Source organism: Natator depressus, chromosome 1 (assembly GCF_965152275.1).
Source record: "Natator depressus isolate rNatDep1 chromosome 1, rNatDep2.hap1, whole genome shotgun sequence".
Taxonomy (NCBI): domain Eukaryota; kingdom Metazoa; phylum Chordata; order Testudines; family Cheloniidae; genus Natator; species Natator depressus.
Window position 1 is genome coordinate 214,675,954 of NC_134234.1, and position 20,326 is coordinate 214,696,279.

At 49.5% G+C, this 20,326-nt stretch overlaps 1 protein-coding gene across 1 annotated transcript in view; it reads right to left on the reverse strand.

Annotated features, from left to right (window-relative positions):
- Nucleotides 1-2,904: 2,904 nt before the first annotated feature.
- A2ML1 (alpha-2-macroglobulin like 1) overlaps nt 2,905-20,326 on the reverse strand; it is a 60,053-nt gene continuing 42,631 nt past the window's right edge. Inside the window, exons 17-37 of the mRNA XM_074934903.1 lie at nt 20,083-20,268; nt 18,637-18,733; nt 18,289-18,433; nt 17,605-17,833; nt 17,041-17,167; nt 16,472-16,593; nt 15,326-15,377; nt 14,683-14,766; nt 13,952-14,128; nt 13,634-13,715; nt 13,292-13,448; nt 11,396-11,470; nt 11,005-11,167; nt 9,445-9,659; nt 8,915-9,130; nt 8,500-8,627; nt 8,265-8,355; nt 7,783-7,851; nt 5,321-5,423; nt 4,086-4,127; nt 2,905-3,417 (exon numbers count right to left, since the gene is read on the reverse strand). Coding sequence (XP_074791004.1) covers nt 4,087-4,127; nt 5,321-5,423; nt 7,783-7,851; nt 8,265-8,355; nt 8,500-8,627; nt 8,915-9,130; nt 9,445-9,659; nt 11,005-11,167; nt 11,396-11,470; nt 13,292-13,448; nt 13,634-13,715; nt 13,952-14,128; nt 14,683-14,766; nt 15,326-15,377; nt 16,472-16,593; nt 17,041-17,167; nt 17,605-17,833; nt 18,289-18,433; nt 18,637-18,733; nt 20,083-20,268 — 2,559 coding nt within the window. The 3' untranslated portion in view covers nt 2,905-3,417; nt 4,086. The remainder of the gene's footprint in view (nt 3,418-4,085; nt 4,128-5,320; nt 5,424-7,782; nt 7,852-8,264; nt 8,356-8,499; nt 8,628-8,914; nt 9,131-9,444; nt 9,660-11,004; nt 11,168-11,395; nt 11,471-13,291; nt 13,449-13,633; nt 13,716-13,951; nt 14,129-14,682; nt 14,767-15,325; nt 15,378-16,471; nt 16,594-17,040; nt 17,168-17,604; nt 17,834-18,288; nt 18,434-18,636; nt 18,734-20,082; nt 20,269-20,326) is intronic.

The window sequence follows — 20,326 nt, forward strand, 5'->3', positions numbered from 1 at the left end:
TAGTTACTGCTGTGAGGAGTTTGACTAGACCATGGCTCCTGTAGGTGACCCCTACCCCATTCCCCAGGATCCAGGAGCCATCAAGTCCCTGCACTAAATTGCATGACATATCTGCCATCTTTATCCCAAGCACTCACAGGAGGGGACATGGGGCAATTCATCAGCAGCCAGAACGAAGGGACAAGTCACCACTGGTGAGGACCAGGCCTGGGTCACTGAGCAGCAAAGGGCTAGAAGTTGTTTAAGAAAAGCCAACTTGGCCATTGTGGCAGGGTGCTGGTGCAGAAGCACCTAATTAGCCCCTGCCCGGTCAGCTCCAATCGAGGGAAACAGATTGGGGCTGATGGAAAAGGCCTGATGCCGGCCTGAGGATTGGCAACACCTGCTGGCCTGACAAGCCACGGGCAATAAAGGCTGAGAGGGAGCCAGAAAGAGGGAGGGCAGCAAGGGAGATGTCAGTCAGGGAGGGAGCTGAAGGCTGACTCTGCCTGTAAGGGAGGTAACCAAACCTGTAAAGATATATAGATGTATATATCTATACATACATATTGTATATAGATGGACACTGGTGGTGGGACAACCTTAAGTAAATAAAGACTCGGGTTTTGCACAACCCTGAGGCCTCTCTGAGCCTGCTTGTGGAAGACAAATGGGGTGGAACCCTGTTACACCATTTATAGGACTGTTGCAAGTCAATTGGTGGATGGAATCCAGGACAGCTGTCATTGGCTAATTCTGCAGGATACGCCCTCCCCCCCACCCCCCAGTAAACATGAGGAGATGGATGAGGAGAGAGACCAAGGGGATTCTCTCCCAGAAAAGGCAGCACATAGGAGTTAAAGGTGTCAAAGGAACTAGAGTGATCACCCCTCCTTTCTCACCCTCCCTTCCTCAGACCCTTCACCAGTAAGCTGCTCCCTCTGCTGAGCTGTAGGGGTAGACATCTGGCCCCACTAGAGCGAACAGGCTCAGGAGAGGGGAATCAAGATTCCCCAGCAGTTGAAGGGGGAATAACTGTCAATCAGGGTAGCCTCCGGGCCAGGGCAGGAGCTGAAGAGTAGCACACTTGACAAGGGCTCTAGCACGTGTTGTTTTTAAAGAAACCCATTTCTCTGAGTTCAATGTTTATCCATTTAAGAGTTTTTTTTTTCATTTTGGCTCCTCACTGTATTGAGCACCGAGGGTGTGCTCCCCAGCTGAGGCACTCGCTAGTCCAGATAGCATTTGAACCTGGGGGGATTGTACACACGAGCATGCAGCTCCATTACACAATAGCTCGTCTGTGCGGACATGATCCCAACATTGAACAGATGGGGTGAGACTCCAATCAAATTGAAATCAACACCCCCAGTTCCCCATCCTAGGCATGTTGCACCCACCTGGAGCTCTGCCACCTCCTGACACCACTTATGGGATTGAATTAATGTCTCACTCAGGGATATTTATTGGTAGCCCATCTAGCTGTGTTGGTGGGTAACGTACCCAGCAATGTGTATAACTCCTGGGTATTTATACAGTAAGCTGTGGCATTACTTAGAATAGGTGAAGCTATGAGAGTTTTACTGAGTAACATGGGTGGTTCTGGCCATTTCCCTAACGGTTTGATATTTGCCGTTCAACCCTACTCCCCACCCTACACCCTCGACGAGCCAAGTTGTGGGCCCGCTCGTCAGGAAGCGGAAGGCAAGTCGATCGGGCTCCTGTGGTACATCATCCCCAGTTGGTACCCTCCTGTCCAGCTCTTTTCCGTTTGCCTACAGGAATCGCAGTGGAGCAGGCAGTCCTCCTCCTCCTCCTCCTTCCTCTTTCCCTCTAGTCAAAAGACCCAGGAGAAGATGAAGGACAAGGAGAAGAAAAAGGGAGACCTAGATAGGAGCCTTTAGGGAGAGGAGAAACAGGGAGGAAAACAACATGGGCACAGGGAGAGCTACTTCTTCCCCTTCCTACCTCCTCCTGAGCCCCAGCAACCCAGAGACAGCAGCCCATTATCTGCCATTGCAGGCCTCGGCTTTCATCCTGGGGACAGTTCCCACCACCATGAGGCCATTTGATGGGTATTTGTGCCCCTGCCCTTTCGCTAAGGGTCCTCTCCCACCCCACAGGCAAGACTTAGCCCCTTGTCGAGTCTCCCAACCCTGCCTCAGCAGCAGCAATGTCCAGCCTTCAGGAAGTGTCCAACTCCCAGCTGGAGCTGGCTCAGTTGTCCAGTTCTAGGCCTGCGTGGCAACCAACCTACTCTCCCTTCTGAAGACAGCAGGGCCCGTCATTACTCCAACCTTGGGACTGGTGCTTCATTTGCTCCCCCTGGGGATGGGTGCTGGACAGAAGTGAACAATAGCAGCGAGAAAGAGTCTGCCCTCTTGGTATCACTGGTCCAACTGAGAACACCAGAAGTCTCACCTCGTTCTCAGCATAGAATTCCCAGCAGACTCCAGAGAAGCACCATCACCACCTGCAGGGATTCCACAGCTGCAGCCCAACCAGCCCAGCCGTGTCCTGCGGGGGACCCCGCTCCGCATCCCTGAACAGGACTGTGGAATAACCTTAGAAGAGGTTGCCCTGGGCAATCCACCACAGGCTTTACACGGAGGGCAGTGCAGGCTGGACCAGGATTTGGTCAGTCCTGTAGGCATACCCACACTGCGGACATAATCCACAATGCTCACAGCCATATACTTCATTGAGTCTCAGTGCCTTGATTTTAGGAGGCAACAAAGTTGCTGCCAGTTCTGGGGAGACTGCAGACAAGGGGGTAACAAGTGAGCACAGACATACCCCAACCCTGGCTGCCCTCACAGGAACAACAGGATGAGGGTCAGCACCAGACATATATGCCAAAAGACATCCAAAACTGCAATTTATTAACAACTCTCAATATGTAAATCGATTATATGAACATAGCCCCATGATGTGAGATTGACCCCCTCCTAGCAAACTAACCCTACATCCATCACACTGTAATTCTCAGTAGGTATTTCCTAGCCCTCCCAGTAGCTCCATCAACCCAGTACCCAAACATTAACTGCCCTGCATTCTCCCTTTGGGTGCATCCCCCAGATTCCTCTTTTTGTAGCCTCCCACCCCTCTCTCTAGGAGAATGTTAAAGGGGGTTACCTAGCTCTCAACTGGCCCAGGTCCCCTGTGTATTCCCTTGAGATTGCCTTCCGTGTGGCACTCAGCCCTTCTCCTTTTCTTTCTATACAGAGAGGAATGAAGGTTTCTTCTATTCACCCTATAACCTCTTCCTTCCCCACCCCCTTACTGGATCAATGAGAGGTTTAATTGATGCATTCTGGAGCTGCATGTGAGCAGTGTAGATAGAGATTCTCTTCCTCCTTGGCTCAGAAGTTAAGTGCAATGGAAGAACCAGGAATTCCTGTGAATTACACCAGGGACAAGGTGTCTCTATCTCATCCCCTGAAAAAGAGGGGGGGAAGTAAGTTTACACACATTTCCCTAGTGCCTTTCATTCTGAAGGGTCTTAAAGCACTTTACACTCAGGGGCTGGATGCAGCCACTTCTGGGGTGGAACGTGGCAGCTGTTTAGTAAAACTGCACAACAGTTTAGGAGATGAAAGGAGTTGCCTGTTCTTGTACATAGTACCATGGGATCTTTTATTGACCACAGCCAGTCAGTTTTTCATCTCATCTCACAGACAGCACTTCCATCAGCACAGCTGCCCTTGGCATCATGCTGGGGCACCAGGGTAGGTACAGACTCGGGAGGAGACCACCCTCTACTACATCCCACACACCACTCCCTGTAGCACAGCGCCCTTAGCATCACATCGGGGCATTGGGCTAGGTTCTAACTCAGAGGGGAGAGCGCCCCTCCTGAGCCACCCACAGCACCCCCTGCAGCACTGTGCCCCCTATCACACACTGGAGCCCTCGGGTCAGTAGTGACTCAGATGGGAGAGGACCTCCCTACTGAGACATCCATACCGCTGCCTGCAGCACAGAGCCCCCTGGGATTGGGATCAGCACTGACTCAGAGGGAAGTGCTTCTTTTCTTCACCTCATGCCTGTGCTTGTATTAGGTTGCACAATAATGGTGCACACTACTACATGAAAGCCATGCTCACCTCACTGGCATGGATCTGCGTATTCCACCGTCGCCTGCTCGTCTGTAACCGAAGAAAAGAGACAATTACTTTCAGCACCAGACACAAGCTGGGGGAAAAGAAGAGAAGCCCGATCCCCAGATGAACTACAACCCTCCCCCAGGTCACCGAAGGTACAACCATGCTCTGGGTGGCTGAACTTTCCAACATCTTCAGACTGTACCATTGGTTGAGCAAGGTAAGGAACAGGGGGAGGAGACTTAATAATAGTTTAAAATTAATATGAGCAAATTATGGTGGGGAGATTTTATTGGCATGCATTTGGGATGGATGCATCATGCAGGTTGTCTCAAAAGACTGTCGATTAAATCTTTATTCCTAACATCACCATGAGGTATTGTCTACGTGCCAGATGTCAGAAAAATCTACTTTTGAAATGGTCCGAGAATTTCTGAAAGTATGACTGGCTGTAAATCAAAGTGTCTTAGATATCTTGAGTCACAATGGGGTGGGGGGGTGGGAGAGAGACCGACTAAAAACCAAACAGGACCTAAAAGAGCTTTTCTGTAGGAGATCTCAGGACCTCCTAGAGCCAAGGGTGTACTAGGTTCCACTGAGAAGCTGTGAATCTTTGTGAGGCTCCCATTTTTAGTGCTGCTCAGCTGTGACATCCTGGACTTTAAAGTGATGACATTTTTATAGCCAAAAACCTGCCCCTGGGCAAGGACTGAATTTGACTCTCCAAGTTTTCTGCAATTTACTTTATTTGGATTTTGGAGGGGAATTAATTCCACATGTTGCAGGGGGAGGAGGAGAAGGAAGCAGCATTTTGATGGCAAGGTTATTTTATTTTAAAGTGCATATGGAACAAATAAATAATAATCCCTAGAGGTGCATGAAATATTCACAGCAGAGGTGCAACTACTTCGTATGTGAGACTTTTTGCATTTTGTCACCCATTCAAAACTGGACCCATTCTTCTGAGAAATACATTGTGATTTTCTGAATACTTTTGCCCTGAAACGGGTCTTTTTCACAATGGAAAAGAGCTCCTTTCAAGCAAAAGGGAATTTACATTTTCCGTTTTTGTTTTTTCATTTTGGGGGGAAATAGTTGTTTTATTGAATTTCACACACACACAAAATCTGAAAATCAAAAGGGTGTGAAATCACCTGAAATGAAATAGCTAAAATCTGCAAGCAACATTTCCTCGGCAAAATTGCCAGTAATTTGACACAAATCATATCCTAACCCACCTGGCTGGTAGTAATCATAGACTTTGACTGCAGCTGGCTTCAGATCCTTCACTGGAATGTATTGGCTCATGGTGAAGGAGTATGTCTGAGTCTCCTTATTCAGCTGTGAGAGAGAGAAAGAAAATAAGAGACAGAGGGACAAACAAGGTCTGGTTTGAGCATGCACTGAGGAAGCTCCCCCACACCCCAACTCTGCCAATGTCACTCAGTCCTGCACTGCAGCCCCCGGCCCCCCCTGCTATTCCAGTCCTGGGCTCCCCACACAGCTCTGCCAATGCCCCTTTGTCCTGCCCTAGAGCCCCACCCCTGCTGTTCAAATCCTGGGCTCCACACACAGCTTTTGCAGATGAACTTCCTATTGATGCACCTGGAGGGCCCCCTGCTGTTACATTACCAACAAGACATGAGCAGAGACGTGTGTGCTGAATATCAGGGATGTTCTGGTTTTTTAACGATAGACAGAACTGGCTATTGAGGCAGTGGTAAGATTTTAACTCAGGATTTCAATAATGTTTATCTAGCTATCTATGAATGTTTGTTAGATACCATGGTATTTATCTGAGCCCAGAGTATGGACTGTAGAAAGAGCGGGATCTGTCCCGAAGTGACAGGCACATTCTCTGCCCTGCTCTTTTATCTAAACATTGCTACTATGTTGGAGCCCATTGCTCTTGTTTATTAGCTCTGGTTCTTTCAGGGATGTTTTCCAAGAAAAAAGTGAGTCTTCTAGCATGATCTGAAAGCAGAGCTTTTCTGATCCCTGTGGGAGGGTGTTCCAAAGCCTGGAGGTTATTCTTGAAAAGGCTCTTTCTGATTCTCAATTATACACATTGATTCAGTTAGCGGTCATGTCGAGGAGGAGCGTAGCTGCCATGGTCATTCCCTGAAGAATGGAAGGATCTTGATGTTACAAAGCTATTAAGGGGACAAGACCAGGTCAAGTCAGCATTAGAAGCTTGAAATGGATCCTGTAGCAAAGAGACGGCCAGCATAACAGACTCCTCAGTTCATCCTGCTCAGAGACGGGCTTGCTGTGTTATGCACCAGCTCTGGCTTCCTTGAGAAATGTTTGTCTAGATTCACACACGAGTGACATTTTGAAGATGGGCTGGATTATGGCATGCTTCTGAGTGATAGGTAAAGTGCCTTCTCTGAAGGAGGCTCAGCAGTGGGCCAAGCATTTCCCCACCCGCTTTGACCAGATGAGAGACAAAGGAGGAGATCACAGGTGATAGACAGTTCTCTCTCAGGTGCCTTCTAGTGTCCTAGACAGAGACACGAATGCAGTTCTGACACAGTGAGAAGGACGCTGTACTTGCTGCTCCAGCATATATAATGCTTGGCCCCCCGCAGGCTGCCATGGCCTCAACTCCATCTTCTCAGCAAAGCAGGAAGAGGATTCTTCACAGCTAGAGGCACAATCCCCATGCTAGCACGCTGAGGTGTGCGGTTTGAAGCAGTGGTGAAGAGGAGCCAGCCTGTGTTTATGAAGCAGCTCTGAATCAGCACACTTATCTCAGATGGGATCTGATGAAGGTGATGGTTCCGGAGAACAATTTTGTTTACTGCAGTCACCACTGTGGCATCAGTACAAGTGTTTTCATTAGACTGCAACTGGTAATTCAGTATGATTTGGAGCAGGTACCCTCCCTCCCCGCACTGGCACTCCAGCCACCAGCCCTTGGTGTCAATTCATCTAAGAACCATGATGGCCAATGTGGGCAGCATGGTAGTGGCAGGGAACGTTTGGATGCCAGTGGGTCAATTGTCACAGCTGGTAGGTAGTCATAGTGTTCTGTCAGATCACTGACCGTTGGTGCTGGCGTGCGGAGGGATGGGGGGGAGAATGCTGTTCCTTGCGGGTGGGGGCAGGGTGTTCGAAATATACAGTGTGCGACCAACTGAATATGTGGAATTGGGGAGTGCTTGGAGAATGAGGTTCTGAACAAAATTATTGAGGAGAAGGGATGAAATCCCAGAGTTTAGGAGACTCCAGCAGCTGGCATGACACTCAGTCTCTCTCATACAGTTGGTAGCTGTCAGGGGGTCTGTAGACCGTACTGGAGTTATCCCAGATTAGCATGCTAAGGGAATGCACACAAAAACTTTTGTTTTAGGGGGTGAACCTTGCTTGAGTCAGAGGCTTGATGCAGTTAGTACAGTCATTCCTCCTGCTCCTCATTTGCCAGTCCTGGGAATATAATGAGCTGGGTAGCCAGCTGGGTGAGCTGAGAGAGTAAAGGGTTGGCAGTGTCTCAGAGATGCACAGGAGGATGGGACTCTTGTCGGAGATCAGGTCACATCCTCCAGTTTAAACTCCCATATAAACTGCCTGGGACCCTCAAAACTAACTCAGGTCCACTGGGACCCAACACTCTCACCTGCTGGTATGAGACCTACAATGTAGGTGTGTGTTAGTTTGTGTAGACGCAACAAAGCTACTACCTTGTTCCAGCACTGACCTGGTCCAGATAGATGGTGAGATCCTCAGGCCCAATCTCCACTCTCTTCACAAATGGCTGCTGCTGGAGCTGGGGACGGGGAACTGCAGCATTAGAGTCTCACCCCAAAACACCCCAGCGTCTCACCCATGGAAGACACGTTCTAGGGATTGGGGTGTGTGAAAAGTGTCCCCTACCTCTTGACCAGAATCTCCTCCAATAGCCCAGCTAATTCCCAGGGAGTCTCACCCACACAGGAGTGAATGGGAAACAACCCATAGGGTCGGGGGGGGAGGGGGGGAGTGTTTAAAGTTTTATGGGGTCAGGGAGCAGTAGAAAGTACCCCCAGGAACTGACTTTCACCCCAGTGACAGAGCCAATGGTAAGTGCCCGCATTGAGACCATCGTCTGCGCTCCCTGGCTGTTGGTTGAGCTGGCTTCCATGCAACACATGTATCTGGTCACCAGGGACAACGGGCCAATGGTTATGGGAAGCGACTTACAAAGTAATTGGTGCCCCGGACAGGCGCGAATCCAGACAGGTTCTTCACCTTGATAATGACCATGTTGGAGGTGCCACGACTCCCCACATAACTGGAGGTGAAAGGCAGGTGGTCATGTAGGTTACATCCACCTTAACTTTGCCCTTTCCCCGATCCTGCTGCCTCTTTTCCTTCTGCCCTCCTCCATGTCACCCTGCCCCCTCCATTCCCTTCCTCTCTAGCTCCTCACTCTCACCTGACGTTGATGTTGAGGGACAGGAAGCGAGGGAGTGTTTGCTTCTCACACTTGTTCTCTCCTACTCCCACGCTCAGGGTGAAGGTCTCTGCATTCTTTGAGGGAGGCACATTATACCTCAGAACTGTCTGATGGGAGAGACACAGAAAAGTACTCAACAAATAGAGTCACACAAGCCTGCAAGAGACTATATCCTTGCCACTGCCTCCAAGAGGATCCTGAGCTAGCCAGTGCTGACCTGGTGCCCTAGAGGTGAAAGGATCCATACCCCATTCTGCAATCCCTCCAGCCCTCCGACCTGAGGCTCCATTAGAAGTGAAAGGCTGCATATCGCATTCCCTCATGACCCTGAGCCAGGCAGTGCCCCCTTCCATGACATCCTCCTGGCCTCTCTCATAAGAGAGCCACCACTCACCTGCACATACACACAGCCTGTGCCAGCTGCTTGTATGGTGTAGTTTCCAGGAATGTCAGGGAGAGGCTGCTGCTGCAGCACCAGTCGGTTGGTGGCCTCCACATGGAAGGACTGCTGGAAGTTCTTTCCTGATTTCACTGTCACAGAGACATTTCCGGATTTGATGAATGTCACTGCTCCATATCTAGCAAGAGCTTGGAGAGCAACCACAGTGTCCTGGGAAAGGAAAGGCAATCACATCACTGAGTGCAGATCCACTCCTCGGGGGCTGGCACATGGATCCCCACCCCCTCCATCAGAGCTCAAGAACCATGGGATCCTTTCCCCGGGACATTAACAGTGGGATTCAAGCTCCCAGCCCCACAGTGCAGTGGGATCTGTTCTCAGGGCACCAGAAGCTGGATTCTCACAGACAGCCTCTGAGCATAGTAAGAGTCTAGCACAGAGATTCAGCCCTCAGTGGACATCCCAGCCTGTTGCTCTCCCTGACTAGACATGGTGTCTGGCTCTGAGAGAACCTGGTTGGTTACCTGGGTAGAGGCAAAGCCCCCATAGGCATTCTGCTGCCTGGCCAGCCATGCCACAATGCCAGTGGCAGAAGCAATCTCTTCCTTGGACACTTTTTCTGTAGCGAGCAGAGCCAGTAACACATAGGCGGTTAACTCCACATCCACAGACTTGGGCTGGGACCAGCTGTACTCAGTAGGAGGCTGGGCTGGTTTCCTGCTCCAGTGTATCTGCCCTCCTGGAGGAGGAGAAACAAGAACCTGAGGCTCAGAACAGGACTTGCTTGGGTCCAGGACTGCAATCCAGGCTGAATTTCATGGTTACATCCCACCTCATGTGGAACACTGAAAAAAGCCCATACCCGAAATCTGGGTGGGGAAATCCTCACGGGAATGCTATTGTGTCAGTGTACTGAGTGATTAAGTAGTATTCATGATAGAGATGCCACATCACATCACTGCCATGATCAAAAGAGAGGGATCACCCATGCCTTCCAGCAGGGAGTGTGATGCAAACAGGTCCCATCATGATGCAACATCAGTAAAGCCAGTTGATGGATAGGAACGAGCAGAATTTAACACAATAAGACTAAACTGGAATAAATCAACAAGGGGGAATCATCCCAAATACAGATACTCTCTGGGGACAGAACCAGTCTGGCAGGGACAATAGACAGCAAATTAGATACGAGTTTGCAGAGTGACAGGCTTAATAAAGCTGAGGGGGGGAGGGATAGCTCAATGGTTTGAGCATTGGCCTGCTAAACCCAGAGCTGTAGGTTCAATCCTTGAGGGGGCCATTTAGGGATCTGGGGCAAAAATTGGGGATTGGTCCTGCTTTGAGCAGGGAGTGGGACTAGATGATCTCCTGAGGTCCCTTCCAACCCTGATATTCTATGAAAAAGGCCAGTATAGTTTTGGGTAGCACATTCACATTCCGGAGCAGAAAAATGATAGTTCCCCTACGTAGGGGGGACTGAATCTAGACTATTCCTGCTTTGGGCACCACATTATAGGAGAACTATATAGACAAACAAGCAACAGATTATCAAGGGGCTGGAGGGAGGGATTGATGAGGAAAGAGCCAAGACCTACATTTTCAAGAGCAGCCACTGATTTTGGCTGTCTCAATGTTTTGATGCCTGACTTGAGACACCTGAAACTTAGAGGCCACTTTTGAAAATGTAGGCGTAAGCCTGTATCACTTCGCTAAGAAATGATGAAGGGGATGCAGGGACTTGGTACTAGTTGCAGTGCACTTAGGAGGAGAGGAATTACTTAGAATGGTGCAAGGGGATATGACTGAGGAGGATGGAATGGAAAGAAGAAAGAAAAACTGTATTGTAACGGAGGCAGGAAAAGGCACATCACTCGCTCAAGGGAAGGGGCAGAAGCCCCAGCGACAGGACAAAATGCTAGAACACGTGCTGCAAGGACCAATCTTGCCTGAGCTCATAGGGCTTTTCCACCAATAATTTTCTTGGTTCTGTGGAAAGCATCCTGGCCCTAAGCATTGGTGGAATTTGTGTTATAGTCACGGGAGTCCTAGTGCTTCGAGTCAGGCAGCTTCTTGCCCCATGGTACCTGACTTGATGGCCTGCTGGTCCAGCTTGGTGAGCAGTAATTGCCTTGTGACGGTGTCTCCAGCCAGTGAATAGACATACGCCAGCAGTGCCTGGGTGTAGAGATCAGTGGTTTTGGAGGAAGCATTTCTGAGGCACTGCAAACTGTTCTTCACCATTGGGTCCTGGAACAGGAAGAAACATGGAGTTCACCTAACATAGGAGATGGAGCAGAGAAAAATGGAGACAGCTCCATAGTGACCAAATCCTGACATGGTCATAAAGATTGGGTACGTTTCGGCCATAACTATCCGCTGTGCATGACAGAGGAACAGGTGGGTCCATGGAAGCACTAGAACTAAGACAAGAGGAGAGGAGTGAGCGAGGCCGTGTGTAGGCAGCACTGTACTCACATTGCGTGGCTTTCCTGCCTCCAGCAGTGCACCAGTGATGTATGCAGCCAGAGAGATGTCGTCATTTATCCCACCCTGCAGATCAGAGAGAGAAAGAGGTTGGTGGGGAAATGAACCTCCCAAATGGTAGCTGCTATGTGGCACCTTGTGATAGAAGGTACCCATGACCACATTCCACACACTATTGTAATAACCTTTGTACGATGTATGCCTTGTGAGGTACCATTTGAAAACTCATAATTCGCAGCTCATTATTGCCCTAGTAAAATACATACGGCAATATTGTATGTGAAGTTAGAAGATTTCCCTAGATGACATTATTAACCCATGTGCCAAACCCACAGCCCTACCGAAGCTGAAGTTGGGCAGGGGAAGGGGGGAGGGAACGGTCTGTCCTAAACAAAGGAACGTGTGATCTGCTTAATTTGCATTTAAGCAGTAAACAGAGTCATCAAGCAGGAAGGGGAGAAAGGAAGCTCAAACAGTTGACAAAAAAGCAGCATGGAATATCTTTCCCCATAGACTTTTTATCTCCTGGTACCCAGCTGGAAATGTTTTTCAAACGGCGGGCTGAAACTATAAAAAGGAGGGGCAAACACCCCAAGACACACCCCCTCTTTCTGTCCATTGAATTCATGGCACCTGAAGCGACAAAGCAAGCATTTGTTGGTTTCTGGAAGAAGGGATTCTGACCTCAGAAGTTTGGTCAGTGAGACTGGTGAGAAAACTTTGCTTTGAATTTAACGTAATTTGTTATGTTAGGCACCAGTTGTGTTTCATCTTTATTTTCTTGTAACCATTTCTGACTTATGCCTCATTACTTGTAACTTACTTAAAATCCGTCTCTATGTAATTAATAAACTTGATTATTGTTTTGTCTAATCCAGTGTGTTTAAATTGAAGTGTTTGGGAAATGCCATTTGGGGTGGCAAGTTGTGTGCTATTATTTCTATTAAAGAAATAAACGGACTTTATATAAACTTGTATTGTCCAGAAGAGGGCTGGGCAGTACAGGACATAGACTTCTGGCAGGGGAGGGAGAGGGGGGGAAAATCTAGGACTGGGAGTGAGCTGGGGTCACCCTGCAATATAACCTAGTGTGGTAAGAGCAAGGTGTGGCTGGCTGAAGCACGCATGCATGCACACACACCTGGGATGCTGGAGGCTGTTGGTGAGCAGTCTAGGCTGGAGGCTACAGCAGCAAGCTTAGGTGCTGGAACTAGGAGTGCAGAAGCACTCCCTGGTATGAAGTGGTTTCCATCAGACACAGGGTTTACAGTTTGGTTCAATGGCTCTCCGCTCCCCCACTATACAAATTGTTCCAGCCCCCTTGGCAGCAAGGCATTGTAAAGGGCACCCCAAGTTACAGGGCTGGCGGTCACACAGTTACTTATTAGTCTGGATTGTACCCTTGGTATGTCACACAGCTAATGTGGGGTTACCAGAGGGTAAGGTGGGACAGAACATTCTCCTCCCTCTGTGAGAGTGAGCCTCAAACATGGGAGAGATCATTAAAGTGCTGGGGGAAGGCGAGTTTATTGGAGAGCCCTAGATGGAATAGCCCATTCTCCTCCATGGTGGGGGAGGAGGTGCTGGGGAAGTGGACTAGGAGAAGGTGGGAACAGTTGTGGGGAGGGGCTTCTGGTTATTTAGGATCAGACCGCTAGCACTAAAAAGGGGATTATCTGGACACAACAGCCATATCCTTCCCACCTAACTCTGAAGAGGTGAGAATAAAAGAGGAGTCACGCCAGTAGGCCCTACATTAGAGTCAAGGGTAGGACCATTGGCCTTCCACCAGGGTCCAGGTAGTGTCACCGGGCCACTCCCTTAGAGTTAATGACAGCCCCACTAGGAGGGATTACTGAATGAGGGCCAGGCCTTGCTGGCTGTTACCTTCATTGCCGTGTGGAGGAGTTTCCCCACGTTGGCATAGCAGCCATTGGCCTGCTGGTTCCCTGCTATCCACTTCAGAGCATCCTCAATGTTCTTGTCATCTAGGAAGATGTGCTGCTTGGCTTGAATGAAGCATTTGGTCACGAATGCGGTCAGCCTGGGGGAGAGGAGGAGTAAAAGTCAGTGAGAGGAGGGAGAGTCAGTGCCGGGGCGGGTGGGTATACGTAGTGGGATACTGACAGAGTGAGGGCTGCGGGGGGGGTGCTGGGTGTCGACAAAGGTAGTACCAGCATTGTGGGAGGCAATTCATTACTGTACTATTGAGAAAGGCTAAGTATTCACCATGTGTTGCCTTCTCCATCGCTCTCTCCAAAGGCACTGTAGGAACCATCTATGTGTTTGTATTGAAGTTGCCTCTGGTACCCTGAGCAGGAGAGAAAGACGACTGGAGACATCTGAGTCAAAAATCACCCAGGCCTGCCCCTGCCACAGAAACTGACCAGCCATGGAACTGGCTCACTCAGAACCAGGGGAAAGCCACAGAGTTCACAGTACCTCCCCTGCCCCAATCCATCCGCCCACTGTTTGGGGACATCTACTGAGCACAGAGGCTGAGATGGACACCATGCATTAGGGAGAGGAGCAAGAAAACTAACTGACCTGTTTGCAGGAAACCCACAGCTCTTGTCTTCAACTCCTCACTCAGCTGCCCTGTCTTCTCCAAATACTGCAGCACATAGATGATGGGGGCGAACAGCACCATGTTCTGCTCCCCGCAGCCGCTGGGCATCTGCACCAGCTGGTCCAGGTTCTGCAGCGCCGTCCCCATGATGTCACCTGGATAAACAAACATATGTGAACAATGGTGATCCCCCTGAACTGTGCATCTATGTCTGATTAAATATAGTTTTCCCCCCCGCCCCATATCAGGCTGCTCCACACATTATACCATTACTCAACCCATAACACTGCTGGCCTGACACCTCTCCAACCCCACACTTGCAGCCACCCAATCATTCACACCTCTCCTGAGCCACCCTGTCTGCATCCTCCTACTCCATGCTTCCTTCTGCATCTGTCTACACCCACTCACCCCATACGTCCCTTCCCACTGCTTACACCCATCCCACCATCAGCCTGTCCACTTATGAACCCTCCCATCCATACACCCATCCAAAGGCACAAATTGTACATACCTACCTGTGTACAAGCCCTCATTCCTCCACACACTCCTGCTACATCATTTGCCCTTCATCAGCACTCTATCCCCCTTTTCCCCCACACATGCCACCAACCCACGCAGCCACCAAAACACGTCCAGTCTGCTTAAACCCTCATACATGCCCCCCACCCTGCTCTACACTAAATCACTCGCCAGACTGATTCCTTACCCAGCACGGACACTTGGGCCCTGGCTGAATCCGGCACCATGTCCTCAGGGAGCTGCAGGGAGACGGAGTCTGAGGCAGAATTCCCTGACAATTATAACAGAGAAAGGAGTTAGCCAACACAGGAGAGAGTGTAAGAGAGACCCCCACAGCTAGAAACACAATAAGCCACTCTCAGCAGTAATGGATCTTCAAGACACTGAGAGCTCCTGGCATATGGACCAACAACTCCAGCAGCAGCAGAAAGAGAGGAAGGAGGGCAAGTCCTGATGGGCACATACTGACTTTCAAGTGTCCATTCCAAGAAGAATGAGGACAAGACACAAGAACCCAGTTCTCGTTTTTTCACCTCCTCTCAGGGTCTTTGCTCCCAGAATCCACTGCAGGAGGCAGCAATTGCAGGGGGTAGACACACATTCAGGAAGTACAGGTCCTCATGCATATATTCCAATGGGAAAAATCCCACCTTTCTATTCCCTGCTGGAATCACAGGGCTCAGTGAGCCAAAGACCTACCCTCTTGGTAAGTGCTGTCCAGCCAGTGCTCTCCCTCCCCATATGTCTGTGCATAGGTGACACTCTCTCTCCCCAAACCCAAGAGAACGTGGCCACTGTGATCCCTTCTCATGGTCCAATGCAACCCATACCTTCTGGGCAGAGCAGGGAACTGTGAGACTTCTCCATCAGGACGCCCTCCGGCTGTCAGTAGAAACACAGAGAAACTGATTAAAGACAACACATGTCCAGTCTTCAGATTCATGTGACCTCATGACTTTGGGCTGCATGCTCTGGGGCATCAAGTCACAGAGCAAGAAGTGATACAAGGGTGAAGAGAGAGGGGCGGAGGCCACTCCTGGACTCCTTAAGTCAATTCTGGGCACTCTGGGACCACAGTGGTCACATCTTGGAGCAAGGAAGGAACTGTCCCTTGGTATATGGTTCTGCCTTGGAATAATGGGTTCAGTCCTTGTCCCAGACACCTCAGAGCCAGAAAGAGGCCAATCAACTGGAGGGAATTCAGAAGAGGGCTACAAATGATTAAGGGGCTCTAGATTGACCGATTTAAGAGCGAAGATTAAATGAACTGGATCTATATAACTCAGCCAAATGGCAGCTGAGGATGGATAGCCACTTGTCAATGGTTGTGAGAGATATAAACTCCAACACAGAAGAGGAACTGGGGATGAGAGGACAAATAAGAATATAGAATAACATTGAGCACAAGGTGCACGTTTCTGGCTGGATGCTGAGGAAACATTTCCTAACAGGGAGAGATCTAGTGAGATGTGGAAGGGTCTCCCCAAGGGATGGGGTGGAACATCCATTGCTCAGGACATGTAAAACTAGACTGGGCAAAACCCTGGAGAACAGACTGTAGGAAACCATCCTGCACTGGCCCAGGGGAACGGAAATGGTGACCTAGGAGAGCTTTCTCCAACTCTGAGGCTGTGTCTGTACTAGATGTACTACAGCGGAGAGCTCTCCCGTCGGCTTAATTACTCCACCTTCTATGAGAGGCAGTAGCTGTGTTGGAGAGAGAAGCTCTCCTGCCGACAGAGCGCAGTCTATGCTGGCACTTAGGTCGGTAGAACCTATGTCATTTGGGGGTGTGGATTATTCACACCGTGAGCAACATAAATTACACCAAAGTTCTAGAATTCAGACCTCGTCTACACTTAGAAGTCTACGAAATTCAGGACAGCAGATGGATGGAACTGCTGGCAAAAGCATTGGTGATAACAGTGTGGTATCTTCTTGTCCCCCCCCGCCCTTCTCTGGATCGGCAGGCTTACCCGGACGAGGAGAGGCTTGATCAAGGTGTCACTGCGGCCCTTATTTGGCACCGTCACTTTCCTACCACCACAGAGCTCTCTGCTGGGCAGTGCCACTGTGGTGACAGTGAAGTTCACCTCACCTGGCAAAGAAAAAAAAAGAAAAAGAATAAGCTCTTCAGAGCTTCCACTTTAAACCTGCCCATCCAGGCAAAATGGTTCAGTGCACAGAAAACTGATGACATCTGTAGTTCTGTGCAAGCCAAGACAATTATGTAAGAGGAACGCGCTCTCACACCTAAGGGTTCAAAGTGATCTGTATTTCCCAACTCCAGGCACAGTTTTGCACAAACAGTCCTGTGCACTATGAGAACCGGGGTATTGGACCATCATATTCTGAAATATCAGGGATAACAATGGAGTTCCTCAGGTGGGACAGTGGTTTCATCCAGTATGGCAGGAGGATACCGGATTAGTTAGATGTCTGGTCTAGGTACAACAGCAAGGTGGGAATCTGATTATTTGGAGCAATGGTCTGAGCTGGTACAGCAATTCCTGTGTTCTCTCCCCTTCTTCTCTGCTCTCCTTACCCAGTTTGGTGGCTGTTACGTTCCAGTAATAGGTCCTGGCTTCATCAGCACACAGACAGCTGGTGTATTCACAGCCCTTATGTGACTTCACCTGGTACTCCTCTGACTTGGCCAGCATAATCTGGATCTGCACAAGAGATAGGGAAAGGGTTGAGCAGTCAGGGACATGAGTGGAAAATTAGACAGAGAAGCAGCACAGGGGCAAGGGAGAAAATGGGGGACAGACTTGAGCTTACTAAAATACCCTATAAAAGAAACTGAGTAACAGGTGAAAAGTACTGGATCAGCAGAGCAAGCTTCACACACAAACAAACAAACACAGAGTAAGCAATCCAATCCCATGGATGTATCTAAGCACCATCCTGGCTTCCTGGTAATGGAGGTAAAACCTGCTCTGGATCTCATGGGATTAGCTCCCATTCCCTGGGGAATATGTAAAGGTAAAATACACGTGGCTCTCTTGATACTGATTCGGGATCCATTGTGGGCAGGGGGAAGGATTTACAGGCACGTAGGTAAAGCCTGACCCGGATGAGGCTAACCGGAGTGTGAGTGCTTCCTCACCCTTATGCACTGTTTCAGGTAGTTGAAGACAGTGGCAGTCAGTGTAAACGATTCCCCGCGGATCACAGAGTAGGGTAAGGTCAGGTCCACGAAGAAAGGTTTGAAGGCTGTCAGCCCCACTGTAGGTGAGATCCCAAAGCCGCTGCTCTCCGAGGTACAGAACATGCTGGCTTTCCACTCCGTGATGGTGTCAGGGAGAGTGACTGGGACCTGCTTGTTACCTGAACTTCTGCAGAGAAATCAGATCATGATATCGGGGAAGGGAGATCCCCAAGGGACAGGAAAAATTCTGACAATAACTAATGATACTATGATTATCTCCAGTATCTCTCATCCCAGGATCTGATAGAGCTTTCTAGGCATTAATCCACCCAACACCCCCTGGGAGGCAGTGTAGGTCGTTATCCCCACATTACAAATGCAGAAACTGATGCACAGGGAGGGGAAGCGACTCACCCAAGGTCACCCAGTGAGTCAGTACCAGGAAAAGAACCCACAGATCCCTTCTTCTAACCCCTAGATCCCACAGCCCTTCCTAAAACCCAGCAGATTTGTTCTCTAGAATATGAAACATAGCCCAGTCTCAAAGGCCTGTGAGGTTTGGTTCAGAGAAGCACCTCCAAACACTGCCCGCACAAAGCCTTGCATTTCTCCCCACCATCCCTGGGATTAAACATCACTTACTCAATGGGATACAGCTCCCAGATCCAGGTCTCAGGGAAAAACTCACGGACTTGGGACTCACTGGATTTCTCCACTGATGGCGGCTGAAACTCCGCTGTAGGGACACGTCCTGAATCCTCCATAATAGGGGGTGGCCTGGGTGCCCCTGGAAGTCAGACAGTACCGGCTCTTTGGCTGCTTACTCACAGAAAAGGCTGGCACTGGGACAATAGAGTCCCGTAGGGGCAGTGGAGGGACTCAGGTGGAGATTAACCCTTTATTCCCAGACAGTAATTACATGGACTAAGAGAGCAGAAAGGAAATTTAATAGACCAGGACAATCGAATAAAAAGATAAGGAACTCCTTACCCATTATATTATGTTCCGTGTCATACCAGATGGGATAGGGACGACAATCCAGGGGTCTCTTTATTTTGCCATTTGATAAAATTTTCAGTCCCATCTCCTGTGTTAAATCAGAGATGAAAGAAACAAAATGTGAAAAAGGAAGGGTTTAACGTTTGCTTAGCGTCTCTGCCTGTGTGTCAATATAACTAGTCAACTGCATCACATTGTCCCCCCTGCTTGTCTCTGATCCCCATCTCTCCCTCTTCCCTTGTCTCTCTCTGCACTGCTCTACAAAAAGCTAGGACACCTTGGCAGGCATAGGCGCCAACTCCATGGGTGCTCCGGGGATCGAGCACCCACGGGGAAAAATTAGTGGGTGCTCTGCACCCACCGGCAGCCAAGCTCCCCTCAGCCCCCACCCCACTTCCTCCTCCCCCCCACCCCAAGCGCACCATGTCCCCACTCCTCTGCCTACCTCATAGCGTTTTCCACCCAGTCACCGCCAAACAGCTGTTTGGCAGCATTAGCACGCTCCAGGGAGGGAGGGAGGAGTGGGAACGTGGCATGGTCAGGGGAGGATGTGGGGAAGAGGCGGGGCCAGGGCAGGGATTTGGGGAAGGAGTTGGAATAGGGGCAGGGAGGGGGCGGAGACTTTCGGGAAGGGGTTGGAATGGGGCAAGGAAGAGGTGGAATGGGGTCGGGGGTTAGGGGGGCATCAAGCACCCACAGGAAAGGGGGGAAGTCGGCGCCTATGTTGGCAGGCACACTGATTTCGTGAGCTCCTTTGTCATCTCGCTCATCCCTGCCTGGGTCAGCAGCAGCAGCAGAATTGCTGTTAACCAGTTTGGCTGACCAAAACACAGTAGTGCCTTTACCCTAGCACAGCCATGATTGTATTGTGGAACTCATGAGGCAACAATTCTATTCCACCCAGCTATAAATCTGGTGATTTTCAAGAGTTCAGCTTCAACAGCTCTTGTTTAATCTAGCTCTGAGTTCAGGGAGAATGAAAAACTCCACACACATACTCATCTCTTTTTGCAACTCAATGACTCAAAACTCACCACATACCGATCCCATCTGCTTTTACTCAGAGACTTTTAGATTCAAACACAACCCTAAGTGTCACTCCACTAACTTAAAGAGCAATATGCCAGGGATTAATTTGACGCATACACCTAGGACAAAATGTGGCCTGCAGATCTTTATTACTGCTGATGATGCATGAGAAGGAAAGAAGCAGCCTGACTCTGCTTTTATTTCTACATAGAGTAAAACTGTTTTGGAGTCACAGAGATGGAACGACAGGGTGAAATTTTAATAGAGACAACATACAGAGCAGACCTGCACTTCCGGGTACATTGCTGTATCTAATATAGTTCTCTTGAGCCCAGTCTCTCAGAATGGAGGCTATGCATCTTCTCCTCACAGTAAGGAGAGGCTGGTGATGAGTTTAAAGGCACGCACCTTTAGGAAGCTAAAGAAGTCAGCCCCTTGGTCAAACCGAGGTCTCGGTATGATGGAACGTCTTCTGCGGTCTACTGGCACAGGGTTGAGGACAGGCACTGGAAATGGCCTTGTTATATAGCAGTCATCGTACTCATCAACTTGATAGGGGTAACCTCCATTTGAGAAATCGAGCATCCCATACACCTGCAGAACCACACATGGGCCCAAGGAAACAAACAAAGGGCTGATAGCAAAGACAGAG